At 55.6% G+C, this 15,091-nt stretch overlaps 1 protein-coding gene across 2 annotated transcripts; it reads right to left on the reverse strand.

The window, feature by feature from the left end:
* Positions 1-1,024: 1,024 nt before the first annotated feature.
* On the reverse strand, positions 1,025-14,883 carry INKA2 (inka box actin regulator 2). Of its 2 annotated transcripts, XM_074318688.1 has the most exons (3): positions 14,647-14,883; positions 9,468-9,651; positions 1,025-4,392 (listed from the first exon to the last, which is right to left on the reverse strand). In XM_074318688.1, the coding sequence occupies exon 3, from the start codon at positions 4,384-4,386 to the stop codon at positions 3,550-3,552; it is 837 nt and encodes a 278-aa protein (XP_074174789.1). In that variant the 5' UTR covers positions 4,387-4,392; positions 9,468-9,651; positions 14,647-14,883; the 3' UTR covers positions 1,025-3,549. The 2 variants fall into 2 exon arrangements, with proteins under 2 accessions (XP_074174789.1, XP_019585992.2); XM_019730433.2 differs by lacking the exon at positions 9,468-9,651 and having other exon boundaries at positions 14,647-14,881.
* Positions 14,884-15,091: the final 208 nt, after the last annotated feature.

A 15,091-nucleotide genomic window follows, 5' to 3' on the forward strand; every position in this document is an offset into this window, starting at 1 on the left:
CAGCATTTTTGCCCTGGGTTACCGGGTTAGCCTGCACCGAAGGTCAGGTGGTCCAATGTATACTGAGCGTCTGCTGTGTTCCAGATTGTGTGCGACCCTTAGGTGCATTATGTTCTTTACATCTCAGCAGCCCTGCATTATCCCCGTTTCACAGATGAGAAGAACAAGGCTCCGAGAGGTCAAGCCACATGCTCAAGCTCACACAGTGACAGAAATGGATGTCCTCTCCTGGCTGCCTCCAAACCCAGTGCTCATGCTGTGGTATTGGCAGAAGTGCCTTAACTGCCCTGGGGCGGGGGAGTGGGGGGGAGTCACCTGAGGTGGATTGAAAGCTGGACACAGGCCCCTGCTTCCCCCTTGCATTTTTCAGAGCCCTACAGGAAATGTCAGTGGGAAGAACAGCGGACCCCCTCCCCCACAGGGCTCTGGGGAGCAGGTGTGGATGTGGTGGGGTCTGAGTTCAGATATCCACCTGCGAGGAGGGTGCAGGGGAATTGCTTCAGGGAGACGGGCCCTGTGCCCTCTGGGAAAGGGGTCTCAGGCCTGAGGGTTGGAGGGAGACCAGGCAGGCCCAGCACCGTGTCCAGCAGGGAGCTTTCTAGCTCGGGCTTAGGGTCCAGGAACATCCATACACCCTGAGGCCACGGGGCCACAAAGCAGGTGGGGGCCCTGAGCAGGTGCCTGAGCCAATCAGGAGGCCCCTGTACCTGCCAGGGAAGTGGGCCAGGTGTAAGGTGGGGCCCCACGCCAGGGAGGGTATTCAGTGAGCTTCCAGCTTATTTGCATGCCCTAATTAACCATAAAATGAGCCCCCGGGGCAGAACTAAGCCATCAATTTCTGCTACTTCCACTAGCCCCCCCTCACACATAGTGCTCCCCACCCCTGCTCTCCTGCATCGCATAGGCCCCCCGGCATTCCCGTTGCCCTCTTCCCTCAGCTTCAGTAAGTGTCCATCACTGTCGTGGCAGGAGCCCAGAAGGGGGAGGGAAAAGAAAAAATTATGGGGCGGGGGGAGCCGGTAAATGAATCAGCCATTAGCTTTCATTAGCAAAGCATGACATGATAGGGGCAGTACATCAGCCCTGTCAAGACCCAGGCCGAGTTCCCCCACCAGACGTCAGTATCGCATTTATTATCCTGAATACGGCGGGAGGACAGGTTTGGTGATGGTTCCTCGACGTGGCTTTGGAGCAGATATGGACAATCTGTAGGGCAGTGTGAGAAGCACAACACTGGCCTTCGGTTGCAACGGTTTCAGTCCCAGCTCTGCTGCTCTGACCCTGGGCAAGTTGCTGAACTGCTCTGAGCCTCTCCATGCAAATAAGAGTAACAGCAGCCACTTCCAGTGTGGTGAGAAGGCAGTAAGAATGCAAATGACTGTGCCCCACCCCTCAGTGATGTTAGCAGCAAACGTCACTCCCATTGTTTTGTTCTGGCCACGTTAAAGTTAAGTTTTCATTCACTGGCATCCCTTGAATCCTTCTAACTGGTGGGTTAAGTTGTTTCTTTCTTCCCACTGGGCCCCTTGAGTCAGGAACTGGGTCCTTTGCATTGCTCTGGCCTTATAGCAATGTTGGTAGTTCCCACAGGGATACTTGGCATTGGGAGGGACTCACAATTGGTCTGAATTGCTGTGACTGGGCCACAGAACAGAGGAGTCAGATGAACGGCCAAGAGGTGACTTGGTTTCCTGTAGGATCATTCTGACACGGAGCTGGTGCCTCGTGGAATCGTTGGTTGGATGGCTTCTCCGTCACCCCGCAGCCCCCGGCTCCCTCTTCTCAGGTCTCAGATGTCTTCCCACTCACACATTCTACATACAATCACCGCCATCACCCAAGGCAGCCCCCGCCAACGGGCCTTCACCTGAAGTGTCAGAGTTCTGTGGGGACACACAAAGGACGGGCAGGCAGGCTACCTCCGTGGGCGAACTCCAGGGAGAAGGGGAGAAAGGACAGGGGTTTGGGGCAATCCTGCTTCAAATCCTGGTTCTTTCATTTGCCAAGATGACGACAGTACCTTCCAGGATTGTCACACTGCTTGGCCAATAGTGAGCTCTCAAAAAACGCCTTTCCTCCTGGAGCTTTGACCACCAAAAAAACGACACATCCACCATTTGATTGCCTAGGAATTTGGGAGTGACCCCAACCACCCCGCCTCCAGCAGTTGAGGCGCTCACTCTGAGCCCCCTCCCAACATCTCCGCCCCGGGGGGTCCGGGATGCAGGAAGCGCCTTGTTATTTTTCTTCTCCAGTTTGCTATTAACGATCTGAGGGCAGGAAGGTGTCGTGCCTCTAATTGCAGCTGTCACCCCTCATCAGGCAGAGGGGAGATGGGCCAGGAGGGGAGGAGACAGGGTGTGCCCTCCCAGGCTGGCTCTGCGGGAACAGGGACCTACATTGTTTTTTCCCAGCCAGCGGGTGTTCCTGGCCAAAGTAGGCAGGCTGGTGGCTTCCAGGGGGGGCGGCTGGGGTGGCGTCGCCTCTTGGGCCACGTGCCCACCCCTGCTGCTTCAGGAGCTCAGCTGCTGCAGGGGCCCTTCCCCTCCTGCGGGGCTGGTTCTGGGTCAGGTTGGAAGATGAGGCCCAAGGCTGCGCCTGGTGCAGAGGGAGGGAGGCGGGAACAGAGCTGGGAACGTGAAATGAGTGCTTCCGAGTATATCATTTGGGTTCACCTTGGAGAATGCACACACCCCATATCCTGGGTGGGGGTTCAGGGCTGGAGACAGGGCTGGGCAGGAGTGTGTGTGAGCCTGGGGCCCGGCTGCTGCCCTCGGCCAGCCCTGCACTGGGCTGGGGAGGCCTGCTTCCTTGTCTGGAAAGTGGGGATAATACCCGCCTTACCTGCCTGCTTATAAAGGCAGTAATAGATATGAAGAGGCTTTCCAGTGTTTAAAGTGCTATACAAATATCATCATTCCTCTGCATTTGGAAAGACAATAAGAGGCTGCCCCAGGTATTCCTACACCTACACTCCTTATTCAGGCATTTCTCAGGATCCAGGTGCCAGGTGAAATCGCAAAGACACCAGGAACAGGTACAGGTGGGTATCTGCCTCTCTGTTGCTCCCCCTCCCAGGACGGCTGAGGTTTAATACCTGTGCTTGGAGCAGCGCTTTACCAGGGAAGCAAACAGTTATAAGGCTGGGACTGAGAGACTTTCCTGGGGGCCTCTCTGGGGAACCTGAGGCCCCAGTGCCCTCATCCACACAGGATGTTAAAGGGTCTTAGGGGCAGTGCAGGAATGTCAGAAGGATTTCCTGGTCCCCTCCCGCTCCCCCCGCTGTCACCTCCAGCCCCTTGTGACACACACACACACACACACACACACACTCTCATCTCTTCCACCAGCCAGCCCGTCACAACCTCTCCCAACCACAGCCCCGTCTGTCCTGCTCCAGCTGCTCTTGTGTCCTCTCCCTCCTTCCTGGGGGACAGGAACTTGGAGTCAGGCTTCTGAAAGCCACAGCCCTTGCACACCCTCCTCCCCCAGCGTCCCAGCTTGGGGACCTGGCCATTTTGGGTTCAGTTAACTTTCTGTCTCTAGGACTCAGACCCAAACAGCTGTGTTAATATCAAAGCCAGAGGGGGACGCCTCCAGGGCTTTGGGGAAACTTGTGGCAGGGCTTTCCCCTCGCCTGGGCTCTGCCGTGCCTGGGAAGGGGCAGTGTCCAGCGCCCTTGGGATGGCTCCGCTTCTTAACATTCTGGGAGCGTCCAGCTCGGGGCTCCGAGGAGGTGGGTGTCACCCAGCCTGGTTTCTCCTTCAGCAGCCGGTCCCGGTCAGGCCGCACGCTCCGCAAGAACTTCCTGAAGATGTTTGCGGTCAGGGCGAACCTGCGGCTGAGCTCCCGCGGCTGGCCCCTCTCTCCCTTGGGCTCTCCTCCCTCCCCAGTCTCACCCCTCTCCCCACCCTTCTCCAGTTCTGGCAAGTCCAGCCAGTTGCCCACCAGGTCTGCAAAAACGTTGTCACCCAACACCAGAGGCTGTCGATTCCGGCCCCGGGACATCAAGGTGGAGGTCCAGTCATCTGGTTCCAGCAGCTCCGGCCCCTGCTGGGCACAGCTTTGGTGCTCTGGCTGCTGTGTCCTGGGCTGGGGGGCCAGGTCCCTCCCACACACACTCCTGTGGGAGGGAAACTTGCTGCCGCTGCCAAGAGAAGGTTGGCTGGAGGTGGAGTGAGCAACAGGCCTGGCATGGCCTCTGCCACCCTCCCATCGAGGGGACGGGGGCTGTGTCCGGGGGCTTTCAGAGCAGCCTGGGGCGGGACCCCCTCCAGAGATCTCCAGCTGTTCCAGGGCCGTCTGCACCTGCAGGAGCTTCAGTTCCTGCAGGGCCCCCATCATGCAGTTCATCTGATCCTGCAAGCCATCGCCCACTTCCTTCATGGACACCTGCGGGGGACAGAGAGCACACGGCCCCTGAGCCACGGGGGTTGGGGGAAGCTGCCCCTCACTGGCCCTGAATGCAGACCGCCCTCCCCAAACACACACCTCCAGAGTCATTCAGCCTACCACGGACCCCACCTCTGTCCAGCCTAGGACAGTGCAGGCTGGAGCCGGGAGAGGAGGAAGTGTGACACCGAGACAGCTGCATCAAGGAGATGACATTCGTGGCCCCGGCCTCCTACGGCAGACACTCCATCGATGTACGTGTAGATGTATGTGTGCAAATAAGCCTGTCGATAATCTCCCAGCCGCCCTGTGAGGGAGTGACGACTATTGCTCTCACTTTACAGATGAGGAAACTGTGGCACATAAGGAACTGTCTCAAGATCACATAGACAGAGGAGGAGCTGAGATCAGTTTGCCGTCGTGGTGACAAAATGTCTTTGTCATTGTCTGTGTCTGTGCCCTCTTCCTGCTCTGAGCCTCCCTGAGATGGTGAAGATGATGACAACATTTGATGAGCCTTCACTATGTAGCACGACTTGTGCTAAGGACTCTACACACCTCCTCTCATTTCATCTTTATTTAAACCTCTGAAGTTGCTATTTGTGTTCTCATCTGAGCAAACGAGTTAACCGTGGTGGGGTGAGGTAATGTGCCTGAGGTCACACCGTTCATGGGGCCGGGCTCAAACATAGGACATCTCACCCCAACCGCCTCAGTCCTAGCTACCAACCTCTGCTCATCGTGGCTGCCAGTGGCGCTGGCTTGGAAGGCACCTTCGGGCAAGAGGAGGCGCTCAGACTCCCTGTGAGAAAGGGTAGGCGGGGGTTTCCTCTCCCTCCTGTTCACATCTGTCTGGTCAGGGGCGAGATACGGAGGCCAGGAAGCTGCTGCTGGTGGAAACCCTTGCCCAGCTCGTCCCAGCCCTTCGCTCCCTTCCAAACACCTGTCCTCTCCCAGCTGCTCCCAGACTTGGCTCCAGCGCTCTTCCTGCCTTCTCAGCCCAACTGGCATTGCTGCCCTGGCCAAGAGTGGGGACACTGGGGGCCAGTTCCCCAGACCCTTTGTGGACGTCAAAGGCCCGAGTCCCAGGTGCCAGCTGGAAGGGGCTGAGAGATTGACTAGGGTGAGGGCCGAGTGTGGAGGCTGGGCAGGGGATGCCTTGTCTGATAACATTCACAAGGTTCCGTCCCGGGCCCAAGCTGCCTTGGTCCCCCCAACTCCCGCCCCAGATATGCTCAGGTTACCAACAGCAAAACTCCTGTGCGGGGACCATCTGTTTCTTAAGCCCCCCAGAGACCCGTGGGGATCATCTTACCTCCCAGCCACGTCTTCATGCACACACATGCGCGCAGCTAAGCCCACGGGGTGGAGAGGTTGGGAGGACGGCACAGGCTCTGCAGGGCTGCATGGGCAGCTTACCCTCTCAGGCTTCAAGGTCAACCCTCCCCTGCCAACCCCAGCCCTGGCAGGGTGGTAGGCCGGGCCAGGCTCTCCTGAGCCAGCAGCACTAACAGACAATGGAGGACTGACTGTCCCTGGGGCCAAAGACGCCTTTGCCGAGTGGGGAAGTGCCCACACTGCACACCTTCCCCCAGACAGGGAAGGAAGTGGTGGTGTTGGGACCCTGACCGCCCTGGGGTTTGCCAGGCTGCCTGAGCAAGTGCCACTCTCACCTGAGTGGCAGCGGTGAGAGACACAGACTAAGGGGCGGCTGTGTTTGCCGATGGCTCCTCGCTCTTACGTGTTTGACCTCCAGCAACCTGACTCCTTCTTTTTAGAGGCAGCTCACCCGCAGCTGGGAAGACCCAGAGCAGGGTCAGCGGAGACACGAAGCCCCAAACCGAATTTCTCAAGGCCCCTTTCCGGAAAACTGTGTCTTCAACTTCCCAATTCCTGCCCTCATACCACTTTCCTCCTCACCCCAACCTGGAACCTCAGGGTCGTTTTTAGCTTTTCCACCCAACCGCCCCTGCTCCTATCCTCAGATGTGTCACATCTGCCTTTCGATCCCAACAGGCAGAAGCCTCCTGCATGGCCTTCTAGCCACCAGATCAGTCCTCCCAACACACACCGCTGACTGTGGCACTGACCACTCAGAATCCCATCTCTACTCCCATGTCAGAACCTCTTCGGCAAAAGTCCGACTACTCCAGTCCCTGCCGCAGCTCCTCCAGGCGTGTCAAGGCTCACTCAGGCAACATTTACGGAGGAGCTACGACTTGACGGAGGCCCTGAGACCTGCACATTGTTATGTCTCCCCAGTCATGACCTGGCACTTGCTACGTGCCCATAAGACACATATGGAGTACCACAGAATACCCCCAATCATCCTTCCAGATGGCTTGCCGCCCTCAGCCTGTAACTCACCACACAGGGAGAGTCAGGGATACATCTCAAGGTTTCATTTCACCCAGAGGCAAGGAGTCTGAGCGAGCAGGATTCCTTCCAGAAGGCAGAACACAGGCCCGGTCAGAGGCAGAGGGAGGAATGAAATGACCCCATTCAATCTCTTCCAACATGGAAAAATCTTTAAGAAATAATGCTGACATTTCGTACCATTTTCCAGGGAGGACGAATGTGTGGGTATGCATGAATGCAGGGCTGCCCATAGGACACAGGCCCCATTTAAGTAAACAACAGCTGAAATTACACCCACGTGGAAAATGATATTCTGTATTGGTTAAGATCTTGGGTTCTGGAGACAAATGGGACGGGGTTCAAATCCCAGCTCTACTATGTGATACCTGCGTGATCTGGGCAGGTTATTTAAATTCTGTTTTCTAATTTCTCCAGTCTTTAAAATGAGAATAAGAGTTCCTGCCTCGTACAACTTCGGACAGATTGGGTGAGGTAGCATGTGTTTATGTGTGGCCTACAGGTGAATTTGGGCTGTTATCTTAATTTAAGACTTCCTATGAGCTCGCAGAACATTTCCTCCTCAGTGAACCTGAACGCATTGTAATGACTGGATTCCATTCATCTATCTGGTCTGATCAAGTAGAAACGCATCTCTTGACCTGTCCCTTCTCTCCCACCCCCACCCCACACAGAGGAAGGAAAGGGGAAGCAAAAGGAAGCCTCGGCGCCCTCCTGCCCACCGTCTCACCATCGAGGGTTGACACTGCAGGTGAGGAGGCAGCTGTGAGCCGGATGAGAACGGAAGAAGGAAGCCGGAGTATAGGAAACAGGGAGGCCAGGGAGAGGGGGCGGGGGGGGGGGGCAGGAGCATCAGCTGGGTCTTAGCTGAGAGGCAGCGGCCTTTCCCACCCGAGGGGAATGATGTCACCCCAGGAGAAAGAGCCAGGGGGCAGGCTGTTGTCTTGTCCAGAGCGTGGGACCGGCTCAGATCCCAGGGTTTCTCTTGCCTCAGGAACCCAAGGGGGAAAAGAGAGAGCATTGTGGGCTGGGAGCAAAGGAGAGGGGCCAAATCAGAGGAAATCCCAGCTAGACCTCGTCAGCACTCAATTCCAATCTCCACGCTGGAGGGTGCTGAGTTCCTCTCTGGCCTCTCAGTGGCTCATAGCCCCACGTCCTTCCACAGGACGGGGACCAAAGCAAAGCACACCCAGCTTAGTCTGCGTGGGAATAAATCTAACAGCCACCTCTGTCTTTCTCCACCCCTAATCTCTCTCTCTCTCACACACACACACACACACACACACACACACGAGCTAATGTGCTCCACCATCGAAACATAAAACCCTCCGTAAGTGGACCCCAGAGACTGTTCTGGGACTCTTTTCTGAGAAAGGCCCCAGAAAGGTCTCCCCACCCTTGTAGCATCCACACTACCCCACAGGCACCTCCTGGGCCTTGAAATGTTTCATTCTGAACATTTTCTTCACGTGAAGCTTTAGTCTTTCCCGCAGCCGCAGCTGAAACCAGCCGGTGGCCTCTTTCCTGTCTTAGAGCTGGATGCCTCCCGGAGCCCTCCCCGTGTCTGAAGAGCCGCTTGCTCTAGTCTGGAGACCTGGCCTGCAGACCTAGCTGACTGACTCTGGGCACACTCGCCAGCCTTTTGTGCTTTGGTTTCTGATCGTGTAAACTGATCACCCCTCCCATGTACACAGCACTTGTCCTTCCCTCTACATGGAGGGATCTGATCCCACCATTACTCAAGGAGGCGGGCGAGGCCGGAGTGATGCCCATTGGAAGGACGAGGAACTAGGAATCTGAGGTTCGTTTTCTCCCTCAGCGTTTCCCAAACATTCTTCCCTAGACGTCCTTCATGATTTGCACCATATCTACATATGGCCTAGTCTCCTGTTTAATATTTTACTTAAATCTACTGTTTATATAAATGTATTTATGTAAGAACTTATGTGAAACGCGTATCACTTGCCATAAACAGATGGTAACTCTCCATATATATCCGTCTCTAAAACGAGAAGGTTTTCATCTATCACTTAATGTCATCTTGAGCACCTCCAGCGGAGACACTCATCTATTGCCCGAGGTTCTGAGGCACATTAGTGGGGGACTGGGACCCCAAAGCTGGCCCTCTTCCTCCTGGCCAGTGGACTTTCCACATTATCAGAATCCCTGCTTTGTTGTGGGAGGAAACCAGAATAGTCAGTGAGATGTGTGTGCAAAGGGCAATTGCCATCATGCAGGAAGAACAAGAAGTCTGGGAGGGACTCCAGGACCCAGCTCAGTTCATTTCCACTGAAGGTGTTTCTTCACTGAGTCATCTGAAGAGAGAAGTGGAACTGTCTACCCGAGGCTAAAGGGGAAGGTGCTCCTCTGAAGTCAGACCCCGCCATCCTGGACCTCCAGACCTCAGCTCTCAAGGCATAGTATGGGGTCAGCTGTCCACAGACAGCAGCCTCCCCTCCCGTTGGCACTCGCTGGACCCTTCGTGGTGTGAGAGGAGTGAGGATGGGAACGTGTGATACCAGCATCCGCGGCAACCTTCCCAAGCCCTCTCCTAGGCCGCTGACATCCCACAGCTGTGCCCTGCATCCATCCGTCCCCCACCCTCTCCCAGCTCAGCCAGAAGGCTTTGACACAGGCTCCAGCTTTGCCCATGGACCTGGCAGAGTGCCTGCCCCATTTCCCCCACGCCCATCACTCACAAGATCCCCAAACAGTTCCTTTCAGCCCTCTGGAAGCTAGGAGGAGGTTCAGGGCCGGAAACGGGAAAAGCCTCGTTTTTTGCCAAGTGGCCCATTCTCCAGCTCAGTGAATGGGGACCTTCACAGCCCCCTGCTCTTGGCTGGAACTCTCAACAGGAAGGTAAAGTAGAAACTGTGCCAAGAGCTGGAGGAGAGAGGACGGGAAAGAAAGGAGGAAGAGTGAAACGGATGAACTCTCTCTCCCAATTGAACCATCTTCTGGGGGCCATGTGCTCGGGCAAGAGGCCAACGGAGAGAGGGGCCCAATTTTGCCCCTGCAGGAAACTGGCCTCTCCACCTCAGCAAGCCCGCTCTCCCGACCAGCTTCAGCTCCTGTCCACTGCAGTCAGTCAAGTTCCTTAGGCATCCATGTGACCTCAAGAATTTACCTTCCTTTTCTCCTTCCTGGTTCAGGTCTTCATACTCTCCTTTGTGGGCTCTTACAATAACCTTCTAACTCATCCTCCTGCCTCAGTGTCTTCCTTCCCACGACCTCCCAGATCCCAGGTGTATCTGATCAAGCTGCTTTACATGCATGTAGGAAAGGCCAGCCGCTTTAGCATAGCAATGAAGGTCCCCAGAGTCTGCTCTCAAGAACTCTTTCAGCCGTTACCCACTGTGTCTCTGGACGCACCTTATGTTCTAGCCAAACTCAAGTGAGTCTTCAAACATCCCCATTTCTTGCATCTCTGTGCTTTTTGCTCCTGCTGTTTCATCATCTGCCTGGAAATCTGTTTTTCTCCTGTTAAGGTCCCTATTTAACCCTCAAGGTCTAGCTCCAATGTTCCCTCTTCCACAAAGCTTTCCCCGATCCCCCAGCTGGAGGTCATTTCTCCCTTCTCGGAGCACTGAGCTGTGCCTCTCCTACAGCCTGGATCCGCTATCGACACTAGAGGTTTGCATGCGCACACAGTTGAAGGGTGCAGTTCCACACGCAGAAGGGCTGAGCTGGAATCCTAGCTCTGCTGACCATCAGCTCTATGACGATGGCCGACTCACTTAACCTCGCCACGTCTCGTTTATTAAACAGGAGTAATGGAAGTACCACTTCTTAGTGTTGCTTTGGCAATTAAATGACAATACATTGTATGCCTGGCATACCAATAAATGTTAACATCAATGAATGCTATTATTATCTCTCCTATGATATTGCGAGTTCCCTGAAGGCAGGATCTGTGTCTATTTGTATTTGTAACCATAGCACCAGTGCCTGGCAAAGTGCATTAAACATGGTATGGGCTCGGTAAACATGTTCTGTGAGTGAATGCACACCAGTCTGATCAGTCCATTATCGGGAGTTTACCAAGTGCTTACAACGCACCAAGAACTGTGCTACGTATCAGGACATACCGTTGGGAGGCACTTTGCCTACACTGTCATTTAATCCTCACAGTAGCTATTTAAAGTTGGTATTCTTAAAACCCCATTTTACAGATGAGAAAAACCAAGGCACAGAGAGGTTAAGTAATCTACCAGGTTCACACAGAGTCAGGGTTTGAGTTCAAGCCAATGCTCTTCCCACTGACCATCCTGCTTTTTCTAGTCCAAAGTGCTCTTCGCCCTAGCTCTAAACATAGAGGGAGACCGCATTGCGAGATCCCTTGCAAAAGCTTTTTTCTGCCTCAGGAAATTGGCTCTTTTTCCCCAGGAGCTGCAAGCTGTTCCTGCTGTATCTCCTCTATCACCATCTTTTCTCCTCCCTACTTTGCCTTTAGGCCTTGGTTCTCCTCCAAATGCCAGAACCTCCTGAACTTGTGGCCACCAGCAGCTAGATAACTGCCTTCTAGGAACAGCATGTTGTCCTAGGATGACCTTCTCCAGCCTCAGAGAAGTCCCTCTGCTGCTTCACCGTGCCTCAGCTAGGATGGACATGCCAGGAGCTGGCCTCCACCAACGTTCTCCACCTCCAGGAAGCCTTCCCAGCCTGTCTGTATGTCATGAGAATCGCTCACTCAGTTTTTATGCATTCTCTTTGCTCTACACTGATCTGAATTCACGAGGAACGCCCTGTGAGCATCTTACATATGCTTCCTCCATGTGCCGTGTCTACCCCCTTTGTTGGAAGTCCTCAAGGGAGCAGTGTGGAAGGAACAGCTGGTCCCAAGGCCTTGTGTGCAGGCGGGCCCCTCTTCAGCGGCTGGAGGGGAAAGAGATGTGCTCCCTGCTGAGTCTGTGCAGCCCCGACCCCCTCATCCTAATGAAGAAGTGTGTCAGCTGCTGCTACTCTCCTGCCACATTTCATCCCTGAAACCTGATCCCCGTCCCCTTCCAGGCAAGGGCAAAGGGCCAGTTCTCTAGACATCAACCTAATGGAGCCAGGATCCCCCAAACCCTCAGCCTCCCCACAGTGCTGACTCGTGACCGTACACATTTTCTGCTTCAGGAAATTCTGCTACTTTGGTTTTCAGGAACAGACTCTTCTTGTCTAGATTTTCTGGGCCATGGACAGGACCAAGATGTATGAGGGGGCCGCAGAACACCCTCGGCAGAGACAGTTTCACAGCCCGTTAATGTTTCCGTTTCCAGCAGGTTTAACCCACAGCGTCTGCAGGACGAAAGCTTCTGGAAGGGAATTTAGTGGAATAAATGAAGATTGAACTTGACTAGTATTACACGAGTGCCATTCCTGGGCATACGCTAACTTAGGGCAAAGCCAGGCAACACACAGTTCTCCTGGGTGGCAGGGAAGCTTCTGGCTGCTGGGATGAATAGACACACACGCGTGCACACACATATGCACACATACACATGCGTGCACACACACATGCGCACACATACACACACACACTCACTCAAGCTCATGACAGAAACCCACTGTAGGTCTTTCCCATCCCATTGCAGACCTGGGAGATACACAAGCCCATAACTTCTTATCACAGCCACAACCACGCTGCATTGAATTCAATCCCCACAGTCCTTACAGGAGCCAAAAGGCTGAGCCTGGGCTAACTCAGCTCTGCTTTCGCTTTCACACCCATTGGCAAAACTGAGGCACTGAGATTTGGTTCAGTGACCCAACCATTGGGCTTAGGTGTCAGGGAGTGAAGGAGACTCGAGTAGCTCTGCCTGTCATTCTGCTATGTCTCCTTTCTGGGCAGACTGGCACAGGGGAGGGGGCGGAGTCCCATGGGGTGGGGAGGAGGGTGCAGAGCTCTCCCATCTGAGTGTCGTTCTGGGCCCCAGGCCAGGCATTTGGCTTCCTCTCCAAGAAAGTCAAAGGCTGAAGCTGCTCAGACAAAGCGCCAAATGAAAGCTAGTGGGGAGCTGGGTGACTTCAGCCTCTCCCCTTCCTCCTCCTGGGGACTGGGGGCTCCAGTCCTTGGCAGGAGATGGTGCAAATCAAGACGTGGAGCTCAGCTCAGCGCAGATTCCTATTTGCCTTTTTTAATCTTCTGGCACCCACAGACTCTCTCTTCCTCCTCTCACCACCACCTACCTAGGGTGCTATAAAAAATGCAAATCAGTAGGATTTTAAAATGCAAGCCCATGCCAGGAACACCCACAAACCCTCTATTAAGGCAGATCCTGAGGTGGGTGGTGTGGTCCCAGATTCTATGCATAAAAAGAGGGTTCTGTTAGATTCTTTCCTCAGCACCGGCTTTGGACATCAGATATTATCTGTGATGACTTTGACCCTTCTTTCTGGATTGGACAAATGCATGGGAAAGGTCAGAATTGTTTATGTATATGTGGCCTGGGCCAGCTATTCCAAACTGACATTGGAAGCTTGTGAAAACTAATTTGGGACAGGACGTGATGGAGACTCTTCTGCCCTTCACAGAAGAAGTATTTCTCTGGGTAACGTTCCCATCAGAGTATCATCACAAAAAGGGCTTCAGGAGGAAGAACCAGAGAAGTAAGCATTGACCTGAGCAGGCCTGGAGTAGGACAGACAGGAAGAGGGCCTGGGCAGCTTGACCAAGAAGCATCAATGAGAACAGAACACCTGCTGCTTCAAGCTCCCCTCCCCCAAAGATGGCCTCCAACGCAGCTGCCAAGCACCCTCCCCCCCCCACCCCCTCCCGCAGGAAGAGTGGAGGGTCTGCAGGCAGGAGTGAGAGAAGGCTGTCATGGAATCTGGAGAGCCATGGGCTGCCACTTGCTGGATCCAGGTCTGCTGTTTTGAGCCTGGGTGCCCCTGGCTCTGAAAAGTAAGAAAGAGGAAGGGAGAAAACTGACACTAAGCGGTCGACTCCAAGAGAAACAAACTAAAAGGGACAAAGAGAGGCAGAGGCGAGGACACAAGAGAGCCTGGTTGACGGTCTGAGGTCTGGTGCTGGAAGGAACAGAAAGGTGGCAGGTGGGAGGGGAGATACATGAAGTCGATGAAAACCTAACAGAGCTTTAGCAGGCAGTCACCCTTCCCCCACTTGGGGACCCCTCCCCACTGAGCTACTTCTACCAGCCCCTGCGCCCCCGCCCCTTCACACTCCCTCGCAAGCCCCAAGCCCAGACCTGACATCTGGCTGGGCCTCCATTGCTCCCGCTCGCGATCTGCCAGGCGGGCCCCTCCTCCAAGCAGAGCCCTCCCCTGCCGTTCCAGCTGCCAGCCCCCTCCCTGCTGGCAGACAAGCCCGGGCAAACAGCCGGCCCAGCCGGCCCCCGCAGCCGCGCCAGCTCTGCCAAACCCCGCAGAGCTGGGGGCCTCAGGCGGTGCCAGCGCCCCTCGAGCGCCAGTCCCGGGCTGACCTCCTGCCCTGGGCAGGGTTCCTGCCCGCGCTCCCCGGCGCCCCGCCCGCCCTGCGCCCTCCTCGTTGCCCAAAGCCTCCCCTGCAGCTGGGCACTGGCGTCCCGCTCTTTCCGTGCGGGCACCTGGGTCCCACTCCGTCCGCGTGTCTGTCCGTCTCGGGGTGCGCCCTCTTTTCTCCCTGGGGTTCCTTGGGCACCTTTCACTCTGGGTGTGGTTTGCTCGGTCTCTGTCGCTTGCTTGTGTGGCCTCACTCCCACACAATCTTTGCTCTAAGTTTCCTCGTGGACCCTTTCCCTCGGGACAGGCTCTGCCCTCTGCCTCCCGGTGCGCATTCCCCCTCTCCCCCCTGGACTTCCTCCACCCGCGCGCGTCCAGGATCCCGTGACCCGGCGGGGCCAGGTACCCACTGCGATGAGCTCCCAGCCCGCCTGGAGCCCGCTCTGCTCTTACCAGCTCCTGTTTGAGACGGCGCAAATAGCAGTCCATCTCCCCGCTCTTCTTCATGCGCTCATTTGCCAGGCTCGGCTCCACCAGAAACTCCCTTGTGGGAACACCCGCCCCACGGAAACCGCGCGCTGTTCGGGCTCCTGGACCCTCTCGCAGCGCGGAGCGGAGCTTCTGTTCCGAGGCCAGACTTGGAGCAGCTTCCCCGGCTGCGGGCAGCGCGGCCCGTGCCGGGGGCGGAGGGAGGAGTGGACTAGCCTATGAGCGTTCGGGGGGGATGCCTCCAGCCAATCAGAAGAGCGCACAGGGGGAGCGGGCTGGGCGGCCGGTGGTGAACTGTGTATGTAGCCTGGGTTTGCACCCCTGAAAGAACTGGCAGGGGGACACCTAGTCCTGGCCCGCGCGGCTGGGGCGGTATTATGCAGCCAGACTGTACTGACGCCCGCCGACA

The sequence above is a fragment of the Rhinolophus sinicus genome, linkage group LG14 (assembly GCF_036562045.2).
Source record: "Rhinolophus sinicus isolate RSC01 linkage group LG14, ASM3656204v1, whole genome shotgun sequence".
NCBI classification, from domain to species: domain Eukaryota; kingdom Metazoa; phylum Chordata; class Mammalia; order Chiroptera; family Rhinolophidae; genus Rhinolophus; species Rhinolophus sinicus.

Bases quoted from the DNA above. Each gene is read 5' to 3' on its own strand.
- INKA2 (XM_019730433.2), bottom strand. From the start codon at position 14,700: ATGAAGAAGAGCGGGGAGATGGACTGCTATTTGCGCCGTCTCAAACAG. The intron at 4,393-14,646 runs GTAAGAGCAGAG...TGTCCCCCGCAG, and splicing joins GCCGTCTCAAACAGGAGCTG to GTGTCCATGAAGGAAGTGGG.